This window comes from Podarcis bocagei, assembly GCF_964188305.1.
Source record: "Podarcis bocagei genome assembly, chromosome: 14".
NCBI classification, from domain to species: Eukaryota; Metazoa; Chordata; class Lepidosauria; order Squamata; family Lacertidae; genus Podarcis; species Podarcis bocagei.
This window is the reverse complement of record NC_138139.1, coordinates 31,732,513-31,746,936: the sequence shown is the minus strand read 5'-3', so window position 1 is coordinate 31,746,936 and position 14,424 is coordinate 31,732,513. Positions and strand designations below refer to the sequence as shown.

General features: G+C 47.8%; 2 protein-coding genes across 5 annotated transcripts in view; one reads left to right on the top strand and one right to left on the bottom strand.

Moving 5' to 3' along the window:
• Positions 1-211: 211 nt before the first annotated feature.
• On the top strand, positions 212-7,246 carry TEX47 (testis expressed 47). Of its 4 annotated transcripts, XM_081170940.1 has the most exons (8): positions 212-319; positions 768-837; positions 1,869-1,972; positions 3,171-3,235; positions 3,673-3,868; positions 5,561-5,720; positions 5,886-5,949; positions 7,060-7,246. In XM_081170940.1, the coding sequence occupies exons 1-7, from the start codon at positions 239-241 to the stop codon at positions 5,903-5,905; spliced, it is 696 nt and encodes a 231-aa protein (XP_081027066.1). In that variant the 5' UTR covers positions 212-238; the 3' UTR covers positions 5,906-5,949; positions 7,060-7,246. The 4 variants fall into 4 exon arrangements, with proteins under 4 accessions (XP_081027066.1, XP_081027067.1, XP_081027065.1 ...); XM_081170941.1 differs by lacking the exon at positions 5,886-5,949 and having other exon boundaries at positions 3,727-3,868; XM_081170939.1 differs by lacking the exon at positions 5,886-5,949.
• A 460-nt stretch (positions 7,247-7,706) lies between these two features.
• ARHGAP17 (Rho GTPase activating protein 17) overlaps positions 7,707-14,424 on the bottom strand; it is a 63,798-nt gene continuing 57,080 nt past the window's right edge. Inside the window, exons 19-20 of the mRNA XM_081170966.1 lie at positions 12,968-13,585; positions 7,707-8,701 (exon numbers count right to left, since the gene is read on the bottom strand). Coding sequence (XP_081027092.1) covers positions 8,559-8,701; positions 12,968-13,585 — 761 coding nt within the window. The 3' untranslated portion in view covers positions 7,707-8,558. The remainder of the gene's footprint in view (positions 8,702-12,967; positions 13,586-14,424) is intronic.

The window sequence follows — 14,424 nt, the reverse complement described above, 5'->3', positions numbered from 1 at the left end:
TTTTAATAAAAATTATATACAAAAAAATAAAAATAAAACTGCAGGCTTGGAGGAGATCCAAAGATGGCCTCCCCTCAATCCTATATATTTGCTTATTTTCTTTTGGGTAGAGCAGGTTCAAAGCATAGATTCGTACATCCTCAGAACACAGGCTGGCAACAGAGCTGACTTTCTAGGGGAGGCCATTCCCTCACGCGTCAGTTACCTCTTGAGTTCCGGAACTGCCATCTTGGGCAAAATGGCCAACATACTGGCCAACATTGTGGCGAGGAGCACCCTCCTCAGTGCTCTGGAGGAGAAGAGGCGCCAACAGATGAAGGTGTGAGGGGAAATTAGGGTGGCGGTGAAAGGTTCTCCTCAACACAAGGCCACGCTTCCACCTCAACGCCTCTGCACAGGGTCTCCTCAACGTTCCTCCATTCTTGCTGCTCTCCCACAACTGCAGACCAGCTCCTCATCCTTTTCCATATCATGGCTTCTCAAGTTGCCTCACTCTGCCCTCTACACATGTAGTGTAGGCTTCGCCCTGCCATTCTGAACCTCTTCATAGTCCCAAAGGGTAGCCATGTGTCCTAGGCCTGAGCTTTATTGGCTTCTTTGAATAAAGTATGAACTTCACGGACACAGGCTATTTTATTTACTAACCTACTTCTGGATCCAGCTCTCAACAGCGTAAGATTCAATCGCCATTCCTGTAAAATGGGCCCAAGACGCAGGCAAATAGCTACTAACAGAACCTTTTGTGTTCTCCTTCCCTCCTACCCCAGAAATTCCTGCTCCATCGGCTGTTCTTTGTCGCGCTGTTGCGAGAAAATGCGGAGAGTGCAGACGTCACAGGTATGGGAGCTACCCTCTCACGCGGGCTTTCGGGAGGCAAGGCATTGGCTGTGAGCCTCTTCCAGTGCTGGAAAAACAGCCTCAGAGATGAACTGGGCTGCAGAACTTCCACAGGGCTTTTCTGTGGCAGGAGTGGGGAATCCTTTTCAGCATGAGGGCTGCATTCCCTTATGGCAACCTTTCAAAGGCCACATACCAGGGCTGGCAGGGCCAGAGGCAGACGTGGGTGAGGCAGCCCTCTTGGTAGTTCCTCTGCCCTCAGAGGCTCATGGGGTGGGGGGGCGCTTTGAGGCTGGGACACAGCCTTCTCTTAGGTGGCCCCTGAGCTGTGGAGCTCCCTCCTCACAGCGGTGTGCCTGGCTCCTTATCTGGAGGATGATGAAGATGCATCCTCTTTACCCCAGCCTTTTGACACTTGAGGCGTATATTTTTTGAACCCACCTTATTTATATGATTGTAAGTGAGTGAAAACTCTTTTTGTTGTTGTGTTTTAATGCTGCAATCTAGCCTGGGACCTTAGGGTGAATGGCAGGTAAATGACAACAACAACAACAACTACTACTACTACTACTAATAACAATAATAAATAATAAACATTAGCTTTGTACAGCAGGCCAGTCTCTATACACAGTCTCACATGCACCCAGTGTTTTTTTCCTGGCAGTACTCAAGGCAGTACCAGCATCTCTCTTTCTAGAAGAAAAACACTGCACACATCTCTCTCTCTCATTCATAAGAGGCATTATGGAAGTTCAGATACACTTTCCAGCCAGGCAAAAATACTCATGGAGGGTGAGAGGCAGGGCCAGGGAGTGGGTAGCTGTGGCTGGAGAAAGGATATGATGTGGGAAGAATGGTGAGGGCCAGATACCAAAATCCAGAGGGCCACATCTAGTTGGTTCATGCACAGTCTTCGAAGGGGTGTGGCTCCATGGGTATGGCCATGACCTGTTTGGGTCCATTACGCTTGGGCAATGGTTTTTCCAGTGGATCTCTCAGTCGGTCTCCTTTCACTCCCTCCTCTTCATAAGCATACCATGAGCAACTTTTCCAGAGGATTTCCAAGATCCACCTAGGGGAGTCCCCCTCAGGCATCCTCCTCATCTACTCTCACTGTCTTCTGCACATTTTAGAGGTGAGTCAGATCTACCAGGTTCAAGCCAAGAGACCCCTCTTTCTAAAAGAGTGCACGTTAATCACAAATCCCAGAGAAATCCCACATGCAACTGAATGTCTGCACATATTTACTTGTAACGATGACTTGCTTTGCTCAATGGGAGTGAGGTAAGTGGCCACCGAAGGGCAGTTGGGTTCTGCAAAAGGCTGCTTTGCGTTTTGGAAGCAATTTATTGATCGTTTCATCTGACTGGTTTGCACCAAGTTTGTGGGCAGTTTTAGACAACATTGGCTGCTTATTGTGCATTCCTTCTGATTTGTTTGTGAGGATGTTAGATGTGGTTGCATCAAGTAATTATAATACCAAACTTCCCAGTGCCTTTCAATTTCCTTACTGAAAACTCTCCAGTCTTTGGGAAAAGTGGCTTTATTTTGCAAGTGCCTGACCAACTTCAGCTGTGAAAGCTGAGTTTGTCCATAGGCAGTTGAATCCCACCTGAAAACAGGGAGTCTGGAAATGCCTGGAGCTGAGTATTTGACTTAAAAACATCCATCAAACCCAAAATTTAGAAACAATGTCAAAACTCCCATTTTGCCTCTCATGCTACTCTTATTCCTGTCCTCCATAACAGAGGATATCAGACCCCAGAATGATTGAGCATTTATGCCTCCCCCACTCCCTGCTCCCTTTGAAAATCCAGATTCTTTCATATGAATCTGCCCAGGCTCCAAGATCTTCAGGAAAGGCCCTTCTCTCCATCCTACCACCCTCACAGACAATTTAGTGGGGACGCATGAGAGGGCCTTTTTTGTGGCTGCTCCCAGACTTTGGAACTCCCTTCCTAGAGAAGCCAGACTGGCTCCCTCCTTGCTGTTCTTCCACTGGCAGGTGAAAACCTTTCTATTCCAACAATCCTTTAGGGAGCTGGTGATGTAATGTTTTTACTGTTGTTATTCACATTTTTAATAGATTTGGGTTTCTTTATATTGTTTCATTTGTATTACTGTTCAATTAATTACTTTTTAATGATGGTCTTTTCTATGCAATTAGCTTTTTTATTTTATCTGTGTTTTGCATTTTTATCTGCAAGCTGTCTTGAGTCCTTATCTGGGAAAAAGGAAATAGTAGCAGCAGCAGCAGCAGCAGCAGCAGCAATAATAATAATAATAATAATAATAATAATAATAATAATAATAATAATAATAATAATTTGTAGGCATCCAGTGGCACACTCTACCATATCCTTATGGACTTGGCAGCTGTTGAAAATCAAGACTCAAAGTAAGTGATTGGAAACTTGTTCAGGGGAGACTGATGGGGCCTGGTCCATTAGGGTGAACGGAGCACAGTCCCACCAACCTCATTCTTCCTTCATAGAAGCATAGAATTGTAGAGTTGGAGAAGGGACCCAAGGGTCATCTAGTCCAACCCCCTGGAGTGCAGCCCCCACTCGCCTGCTATTCTCTTACTTACAGTCTCAGAGGACAGCCCTGCCCATCAACTTCCTCCTTCTTAGTGTGCAGGCAGAAAATTGCTTGCAAAGATGTCTATATTTTTCAAAGCTGCATGCAAAAATGTGGTTACTAGGAGAAATTCGCACCAAAACCCAGGATATGTGGGAAACTGAATTTAAGATTGGATTGGAAGAATCAGAAAGGGAGAGAAACGAAAAGCTGACGGATCTGTCCATCCATCACTACCCCCACCCCTACCCCCAGTGCTTTAATACAGGACGTTAAGATATTAGCAATGTCTCACAACATCCCAACCAGACTCTTCAACCAGTGGTACGCCACAGCAGTGGAAGTCCCAGTAACTCTCGAAGACGTTACACAGACCCAGACGACAGAAGAAGTGATCACAGAATGCCTTACCCTCAACCTGAAACTGGGAGTTTATCTTGCGACTCTCAAGGTAAGGAAGTATGCACGTACGAAGAGCCTGCTGGATCAGGCCAATGGTCCATCTAGTCTAAGGTTACCAGATGTCCCCGTTTCCTGGGGACAGTCCCTGGATTTACAAATCAGTTCCCATACAAAATCTATTGAAGTTGAAAAGTGTCCCCGGATTCATTGAAAAAAATCTGGTAACTTTAGTCTAGTCTAGCACCCTGTTCTCACTCCTGTGGTTTCCAGCAACTGATATTCAGAAGCACTACTGCATCTGACCATGGTGGGAGAGCACAGCCATTGTGGCTAGTAGCCATCGATGGCTCTCTCCCCCATGCATGTGTCTAATCCTCTTTTAAAACTATCCAAGTGTGTGGCCACCTCCGTGTCATGTGGCACTGAGTCCCCGTTTAACTAGGTGCTGTGTGTGTAAGAAAATAATTTTATCCATCCTGAGTCTTCAAACACTCAGCTTCACTGGATGTCTATGAGTTCGAGGTAAGGTGAGTGTGTTGAACCTCATCATATTATCTGCATCTTGTTGGCCCCGATTGCCCCAAAGCTATCAAGAGTTGATTCCCCAGACGCTATGCTTGTATACCAGGAAAATAAAGCTATTAATTCTAACTGGTGCATTTCTTTGTCTTTGAGTGGAGAGCACATGTGGGCTTTCATTTGGGGCTTCTTGCTGTGAGAACAGGATGCTGACCCAGCAGCCAGGCTCTTCTGATGTTCGAAGGATCGTAGAATCATAGAATTGGAAGGGACTGTGGGGGTCATCTAGTCCAGTGTTTCCCAACCACTGTTCCGCGGCACACTAGTGTGCCGTGAGATGTTGCCTGGAGGGAGTCGGGCGAGTCGGGCGGCGAGAGGCGGGGCAGCGGCGGCGAGGAGAGGCCGCCCAGTGCGGGGCTCTCGCCGTCTGCCTGCCTGGCTGCCTGCGAGCTCGACGGGCAGCGCCTCCGTCCGCAGCGCCCGCCTCGCGGCTCTCATTCCCTGCCCCTGCCAAAGCTGACCCAGCCAAGCCGCGCTCTCCTTCCTGCCTCGCTTTGCTGCCTCCTCCCCCCCCACCCCCAAAGCTTGGAGGTTCCCCGGCAAGGGGGAGGGAAAAAAATGGAAACTTACACTTTCGTGCGTCCCTCCCGGTGTGACGCTGCGCGCTGACGTCACGGGGCTGTAATGGTGGTGTGCCTCGAGATTTTTTTCATCAAACAAGTGTGCCTTTGCCCAAAAAAGGTTGGGAAACACTGATCTAGTCCAACCCCCTACAATACATGAATCTTTTGGCCAACATGCAGTTCAAACCCACAACCCTAAGATTAAGAGTCTGACATCTGTTTTGGAAGGCATTTGGGGGGCGGGAGTTTCAGTCTGATCTGCTTCAGTTAGCTTGCTTTTATTTCTTTTCCTTGATCTGTTATGGTATTTTTAATGTATACTTTTTATTTTGCACATAACAATATGTATCAAGAGAATAATAACTAAGAAAGCTAATACTGATCTCTTGCTTTAAATCCCACTGTTTTTAAGTTCTTGCTTTCTCGTTAGGTTGCTTATGTTACATGATTAAAAACAAACCAGCCAACCCCTAATAAGCTGACTTGGGAACATTTGTTAAGGAAGAAAAGGTGAGCCAAGTATTTCCAGTTGCAGAAGGAAAACTAATCACTGCAATACTCTTTATTGGCAATGTGTTTCCTCCCCGTGGACATCAAAGGTGGGCAATAAAGGCCTCAGCGATTGTCTCCACACGGTCGTGCCAGAACTTCTGATGCCAGCAGAAACCATCCAGTATTTGTGCAAGGCTAAGGAGTGCCTCAGTCCAGAGGAGTTTCTGAAGATATACAACAATCCTTTGCAGCCTAAAATGGATTCAGGTATGCTGCCTTCCGCCACCCTTCCTGCCGATAGGCACCATTCTCCAGTATGTGAGAATCATGGGTGGGTGGGGGTACAAAATGAAAATCCTGGAGGAAAGGAGCAACCATGTTTGTTAGGTCAGGGGTGGGGAACCTTTATTTATTTGATTTATATCCTACCAGGAGTGGGGCACCTTGACTGATTGATTGTATTTACATTCCCCAAGGAACTCAACAACCCTGTGAGGTAGGTTAGGCTGAGAGGCAGAAACTGGCCCAAAGTCACCTAGTGAGCTTCATGGCTGAGTGGGGATTTAAACCCTGGTCTCCAACACTCTAACCGCTAGACCACACTGCCTTTTTCAGGTGAAGGGCTGCATGCCAGTGTTGGATGGGGGCAGAAGCAAAGGTGGGCAGAGCAGTGGATGAGACTACTTTTTTTAAAAAAAACCAGCAGGCTACAATTTAGCCATGCATATATCATGCACCTGCCCAGAGGGGCTCTTCTAGCTCGTTAAAGGAAGTTGAAGTGCAACTCTGGAGGGATGTCCAATTTACCATTCTCTTACCTTCATACCTGCTTGTTGTCCCCTATCATGGATTCCATGGTAGCAGACTGGTGGTTCCCAGAGGTCTCCCTTCTGGGCAGTGACCAGACCTAAACCTGCTTAACCTCAGCAAATGGGTGGGTCTCCTGTGCCTGGAGACCCTGGAACCACCAAACTAGTGGTACCTGCCTTTGAGGGGAAGATCTGCTCGTCCATCCTGCATCTGAGAACAGCAGTGGCTACTTGCCATGACGGCTACTTTATGCCAGTGCCAGATTAAATCCTGTGGAGGCCCCAGGGCAGTAGAAATCTCGCCCCCCACCCCGCTCTAATGGGATAACACTGAACTAAGAAAACTTGATTGTAATTTTCTTTCAAGATCAAATCAGTATTTCTTATTTTGATTCATTGTCACGGGGTCCCAAGAGGCATGGAGCCCACAGGCCAGTGCTGATTCTGCCTATATGGTAATCCGGCGCTGCTTTCTGCCTGCACTGTTGGAGCTTTTTTGCCTCTGAACGCCAGTTGTTGAGAACTACAAGTAGGAAGAGGGTTCTTGAATTTAGGTCCTGCTTGAAGGTTTCCCACAGGGATTTGTTGGCCACTGTGAAAAGAGGGTGCTGGGCTAGATGTGCCCCTGGCCTGATCAAGCTGCCAGGCTCCTCTTACGTTCTTATTTATAACAGTTCTATACTATTACTGTCCAAAGGCAGGAAAACATCAGCTCCTGAGAGGGTCTGGTGTACGGGGATTTGCAAGGGCTGTTAATGATCTGACACTGCCTATAATTTCCTCCTTCTTCCTTGCAGAATGTGTGTGGCCTACTCCTACTCATATGATTTCATGAAACCTTCCAAACTGCCAGCGTTTTCATGGGTAGCAATTCAAGGGTGCTGTTAACTTGTAGAATTGGCTAGGAATGCCAACGTCCATTAAACCTCCTTCCAGCACACAGGGTCAAGGGTCAAGGCAGCAATAAACGTGTTAGCGAAGCCAGGTGTTGCCTACAGTTTCGGTGTCCATTTATAAACATAGGGACTGTAAACGAAATTCAACAAGGTGTGTGTCTTCTGAGTGGCTGCACTCTCTAAATTAGAGACTGCACTCAGTTCTGCTCTCCTACCACTAAGAGACTTACAAAAAGTGACACAACATCTTTGCTTACTGCTTCACTTTCAATGAATTAGTATTTTTATGTACACATGCATGCATACATGCTATTGTGGAACTAATTAGCCAGTGTAGAGGTGGAGTAAATCCTATTTGGCTCACACTGTTTGTTCCCCCACCCCTGAATGTGCTATTCAAAGGCAGTGATGCCCCTCCCAGTGTGGCGAGCTGTTCTGGTGGTGTACCATTTTAATTAGAAGATATTTTCCTTACAGTAACAGGTGAGAATAATTTTACTAAGCAGATGACTCCAAAGCGATGTTTCCAAAAAAGAAAAGAAAACTGCTTTCCAATTCCAACTCATTTATAACAACTGAAAGTAAATACACAAAGTTTTCCGAAGTTTTCAGCTTGACAGCAGCTGTTTTTATGGGTGTTACAGAAACCAAAGCAGGGATGGTTAATACAAATAACTATGAAAACCAAAGGGGGGGGGAGGAGTAAATAACAACACTGGACGAGAGAGAGAGAGAGAGAGAGAGAGAGAGAGAGAGAGAGAGAGAGAGAGAAGCACTGAAATGGTTAGAGAGACAGTACGTTTCCTTCTACAGTATAACAGTCCATCAAGGCACAAGGATTTTCTCCACTGCCAAGGCAAAAGGGACTGAGAACCAGCAGTCTCCTCCTGCCAGCACACGTGGAGGTTGAGGGTTGATTTTTTTTGTTTTTTTGGTTCATATTTTAACAAAGTCTGCAGCATGTCAGAGACGGAACGTCTCTTGTGAGCCATCTCCTTGGTAAGAGCAAAAAAAAAAAAAAAAAAAGAATTAAGAGGAAGAGTTCAACAGAGGCCTTTAAAAGGTTGTTTCCATTATACATGCATTGCTTTGGATTCTCTTGGAATTGTTCAGCCATCTCTGTTAACAGCAGCAATTAAGCTTCCGATATACTTTTCGGGGGCAGCCAGACAGACCATCATCATCCCAGCCACAGCTTAGGCACCTTGGTCAAGACACAGGTCATCAAACTTCTGTGGATAGCGGGGTAGGTGTTTCTTTTCTGGAGACACAAAGGGGGAGGTTGTGTCACCATCCCCACCCCATCTTTCGATTTCCATAAGCTCCTCACTGTAGAGCCTTGACTGGTGAGGTTCCCGCTGGGGCAGGAGCAGCTGGGGCCCTGGAGTGGTTTCTTTCGTTTATAAAGCGGTGCTTTCGGTATCGTGATTGATGTCGAGCACAAGGTGGTTGTGGGAGCTCTGGTTTGGCAAAGCTGATGACTCTGTCGGAAGTTCCGCAGCAGGGAGGCCTCGTGGTGGCTCTTGAATACTGGAATTAGAGTCTGCGTGGAGAAGACATGGGGGAAACACACACACACAACACCAATGATGAAAGGGCACAGACTTGTGAGCAGAGACGACAGAAAGTAAGACTAACGTTCCCCAGCCTGGTGCCTTCTGGATGCTTTGGACTGCAACTCCCATCAGCTCCAGCCAGCACAGTCATTTTGGATTACTATTCCCATCACCCCAAGCCACCCCCATGGCCATGTTTTAGACTCTGACTCCCGTCAACCTCAAGGACTGATGGGAGCTGTAGTACAAAACATCCAGAAGATAACAGGTTGGGGAAGACTGACCCAGAGAAGAAGTGTTCGGAAGCTTATGGACAGGGCTGTATATGTATAAAACTCCTCCACCCCAACACTGTGCCAAGAGAACACTGGATTCTATGACCCAAATAAATTGTATTCACTTATTCTTCTAGTTATGGGGAAAAGCAAGGAGTTGGGTCGCTGCCCCATGGGAACTTTGGATCCAACTCTCCACTCATCTTAATCCACATCCTTTTAAATGCGTCTTGCAGCCATAAAGGCTTGAGTCTCATTCCTTGCAGAACAGACCTGAAAAGTGATGAGAGTTTGCCCTGCTTCCAGATCCTGAACTTGTACAGTGTTGCAAGTGTAGGGAAAAAATATACAACCTTATCCTTGGGTTTACCCAAAGGAAGAAAAGCTAATGAAAAGCAGTCTATTGACAACTGCTGGAGGAACTATGTGGACATATATATAACATAAAAAAAGTAAAGGTAAAGAACCCCTGGACAGTTAAGTCCAGTCAAAGGCGACTATGGGGTACAGCACTAATCTCGCTTTTCAGGCCAAGGGAGCTGGCGTTTGTCCACAGACAGCTTTCCGGGTCATGTGGCCAGCATGACTAAATCGCTTCTGGCACAACGGGAAACCGTGACGGAAGCCAGAGCACACGGAAACGCCATTTACCTTCCTGCTGCAGCAGTACCTATTTATCTACTTTATCTGGTGTGCTTTTGAACTGCTTTGCTGTCAGAAGCTGCGACAGAGCAACAGAAGCTCACCCTGTCGCGCGGATTCAAACCGCCGACCTTCTGATCAGCAAGCCCAAGAGGCTCAGTGGTTTAGACCACAGCGTCACTGCAGGACAGACCAACTATATGGGGCCCAAGGACTGCTAGCTGAGACACCATGAGGGACAGAGACTGCTTTGGGAAGGAAATCTCATCTGAAGGAGCTAACCCAATCCCCAAAGTAGGGATCATTTCCGTCTTCTGGACTTGCTCAAATACAAGGGAAAGCTTGCAGAATTACAGAGCATGTCTGCTAGAACCTGGAAGTGGAGAAGGGTTGGAACAAACATTTTGCTCAGGATTTGCTGTACATTGCAACTCAGCACCTCCCCCCCCAAAAAAACAACAACAACAAAGCAGCAGCAAACACACCATGAAATCCTGTGTGGCACAGAGAAGCAGCCTGATGCCAGCAGACACTCCACCTCCCCCCACATTGAAAAGCTAGAAGCACACCTGACATCTCGCACATGGAAACAGTGCTTGCTTTCAAGTATGTGCAGGCCCCTGGGACTTGGGTGGCAAGTGTCACTTCTTCCTTTCAAATGCAAAGCCCTGTCTGAAGGTGACAGAGCAGAGCCCTTGCAGATTTCAGATGCTTCCATGGGTGGTGCAGAATGCAATGCATTCGGCTGTGCCAGGGAAGGCTGAAACCCAGTTCTCCTCCTGCCCTAGTACAATGCCCCCCAATACTGCCTAACAACTGCCTTACGAGGATGGCTTGGAACAGCACAGGGCCACCTTTCTCAGCTCCAGCCAACTGCAGCAGCTTCCGCAGGCACAAACTTCCATGCAAGGAGCAGAGTGGCAGAGTCGCGACTTGTCCCAAGGCTGGGCTCAGCTGCTCAACAGCTTCCCATTTATATGTGAGCTTTCAATCTGTACAAGCGGCCCCTTTTCTCCATCCTATTTCTCTCTCCCCACCCCATGTTCCTGGGCCTTTCGCAATGGAGGGAAAGGGAATGATGTTTAATTAATACCAGTTATGGCTCAGCAATTAACGGTGAAGCTGCTAATATCTTCAGTGTTGCATTTGTGGAGCCTCTCAGGTTGTGTCTCGGTTTCAAGTGGAAAAAACACCAACAGGTCCCACCCCCACAGTGAGAAACAGAGAAAGGGGAGGGGAGGGCTGGCTTGTAGGTCAGGTGTTGCCATCTATGAGGCTCTGAAGATTTTTGAGGAGTAGGAATTCATTCCGTATTCCAAGTACGGATGGAGCAGACAGAAAAGAAGCTAAATAACGGACAGGGCAGGATCCTGGGATACATCCGGTGAATGTGTTAAAAAGGAGGAAGGGGGGGGAGCCAAAACAAAGGACCACAAGGGTAGCACCACTTCTTTGACATGCAGGGTTAGTCCTGGGTGCAAGCAAGCTGTGTTAACAGTGACCTGTTAGTAAAGGGACGAAGCTGCGTCCATGATTATGCATTCATAACAATTCTGGCCAATCGAAAGGCCTCCTTACCATTTCCAATCTCAGTTCCTACTGAACAATGCAGGTCAAACATCTAGATTGTTTAATAAAATTCTCAATTAGAATTATTATTATTGGCAAGTTGGCGTTGCAACCTAGAGGGGATTCAACGGGTTATTTGCGCAGCTAAAAAATAGAGCTTCTTATTATTCCCAGCGCCCTTTAAGCTCCAGCACAGGAAGGTGGTCAACATGTTAGAGGGTCTGCTAAAAAAAAAGAAAAAGGGATGGGACATGCGCTATTTCAGCCTGCGACAAAAAGGAGAAAGGGAAAAGGGGAGCCTTGCTTTTATCGTCACAATGCTGTTTTGAGATTAAGCATAATTAAGAAGCACCCAACCCAGATTAAAAGTTGGCAGGGAGGTTGGTCAGCTTTGTGGGCACTGATGCAGCCTGGGCTTCCCAAATGGGGGTAACACATTATTTTTCAGAGGAACTGCTTCGTTAGGTGTCAAGGAGTGGGAGGGCGGCTACTCCTGAGGACAAAGCAGCGTCCTCCTCCATATGCACAGAAAGGGACTCGAGCCACCATCTGGCTGCAACAAAGCTCTTCCTAGCATCTACGGAGCTGTGCTGAAGCTTTCTAAATGCACAGTTTCTGGGGCGGATTGTGTGGAAATCCTGCAGTCTGACATGCTGGGATGAGCAACTCCATGTCACAGTGGCCCAACTAGTCTCAATAAGAAGTTGGGCGTTTCATGTCGGCAGTCACACTCTTCCGGCAGAGATACAGCAGGCACCCTCCCTTTTGACTTCCCAGTATCTCTTGAAGACCTTTTCATGCTGACAGGCTTTTGCAGCTGATGCATTCTTATTTTTGAGTTGCCAGCCATCTCAAAGATTATAGGTATTTTTCATTTTTTGAAATGATGTTCTCTGCTTTAACACTGTAAACCACTCTGGTATTTTATGACATCATGACACAGAAATATTTTTATATATAAAAGCAAAAAAACCTGGCTTTGCCTATTTGTGAGCTGATTACTGGCTATACGACCACAAAATGTCACAGAGCTTCCCAAACATTCCAATAAGCTAGATCAATTAGAGGCATGCTGCTTGTCAATGTTGGTGGGGTGAAACGGAATCATTTGGGTGGTGCAGCTGTCCTGATGGGGGAGTATCGAGGAGGGGAACAACGGTATGCTAAAACTACACGCACGCACACAGACAAATGCGGCTACAATACTTCTTGAGTGTGAAAACTCGAGATAGTGTTTGAAATCCAATTTATGCAGAAATTTGAAATATGGTCGACAGTGCAAAAAAATATATAAAATTAACCTGTACAGTATTTGCTTCTGTCTATCCAACCATTAAGCATTTTACTCTTCACATTTCAAGCACCCCTCTCTCTCTAGAAACCTGCACATAAAACTTGTGATTCCAAGAAACGTTTGGTAGCTGTAGCCATAAAACTGCTCTGATTTAAAGGCATTTCAGGGCTAGCTGATGCAAAGCCCCAAATGAGTTTTGTCTGTCTTCTTTTTCACTCCACGTGGTGCTCTTTGATGGATTGCAATTATCCCCACCCGGATGAAACCACGTCTACTGCTGGTTTGGAGCCATTTCTCTTCTTCTGGGGAAACTCCCTTCTCCCTGCCTTCTTTCCACTTCTGTCCCAGTGGTGGAGACGAGAGCATTTCTCTCCCCCTTCTCCAGCCACATCCAACCAACCACCTCCAGGCACAGTTTTTTTTTCATATCACAAGGTTCACAGAGACCGAGCTGACAGAGAAGCAGTCCTTACCAGTCACGATGCGGGATGCTGTTGAAGGGGGACCAGGAAGAGGACCGTCTCCGGCCAGGTGAGGAGCTGGAGGATGCGGTGGAGGGGGGACGGTGGGCCGGTTCCTTGGCTTGGGCACGGGCCTCGGCCTGGGCAACGTGCCCATCTGAGGAGGCGGCGATTGAGCTGGCGGAGCATCCTGGGTGAGGGGCTGAGGAGCCGGGGAGGCGGCTGCAGGGTTGTGCTTCTCCAGGGGTGGGGTGTCGGGGGGTGTGGGCGTGTGGGGAGGAGTGGGCGAAGGCTGTTCCAGGCTGGGCTCAGACCCAGGCGGGGAAGAGCTGGGAGTGTTGGCTTTCGGCTGGAGAGGAGGAGTGGCCACCGTCTGCATGGGGGGCTGGGGTGGCGGGTGGCTGGGGGCCTGGATGGGGGAGAGGCTGCTGGAGTACCGTCGGGGGGCAGAGCCCTGGGATGGGACAGGGCTGGGCTGGGGGGCTCCCTGGCTGGGGGGAGAAGGGCTTCTAGTGGGGGGCTTTGGGGAAACAGAGGGCGGTTGAGGGGCGGAGGGGGCACTTTGGTTCCCCGGCTGCCCGGGAGGTGGGTTGGCTGGCTTTGGAGGGGCTGGGGCAGGCTTCTTCACGGCTGCAAGGAAGGCCAGAAAGAATAGTCAGCAGTTAAAATGCCTCTCAGAAGCAGTCTCTTCACCGCCTCACATCAACATGGAGCTTTTCATCCTTAACATTTAAAAGCTCCTCTCTTCTTTTCTGCCCCGAGAGGTATCAAGCCCCTGGAAACACCTGGCGGAACCTGAAGCCTCCCAGAACTCAGAGGGATTGTTCGGAAGTTGCGTTTGACCAATCAAAATGCAAAGTAGGAGGAAGTTGCATGATGGCCCCCTTCCCTGCCATCAACCATCCAGACTGGACTACTGCAATGTGCTCTAGATGGGGCTGCCCTTGGAAGACAACTTGGAAACTTCTAATTGGTTCAAAATGCAGAAGTCAGATTAGAGTCTGGGGTTGCCTACGAAAGTCATATAACCCCTCTCCAAAAGTAGTTGCATTTGCTGTCAGTTCCCAACTCAAAGTGCTTACATTAGTGTAAAAAGCCCCAAACAACTTAGGCTTCAAGTATCTGAAAGCCTGTCTCCTTCCTAGGTGCTAACATCAGCAGAAGAGACCTCTTGGTAGTTGCACCTTCCTCAGAAGCTCATGGCCTGGTCTTCTCTGTGGTGGCCCCTAAATTGTGGGACTCCCCCCACAGAGGTGAGCCTGGCTTCCTCACTATACAACTTTCAGCAATCACTTTACCCTGGCCTTTTTGCAGGAGATGTGCTTCTTCAGAGCCCTGAATGTAGTGTGTTTTAACTGTTTTTAATACTGAATTTTGTAAATGGTTGTAACTTGCCCTGGGACCTGCTGGTGAAGGGCAGGTAATAATTTTAATCCTCCTCCATAATCTCCCCCTCCCCCTTCAGTCAA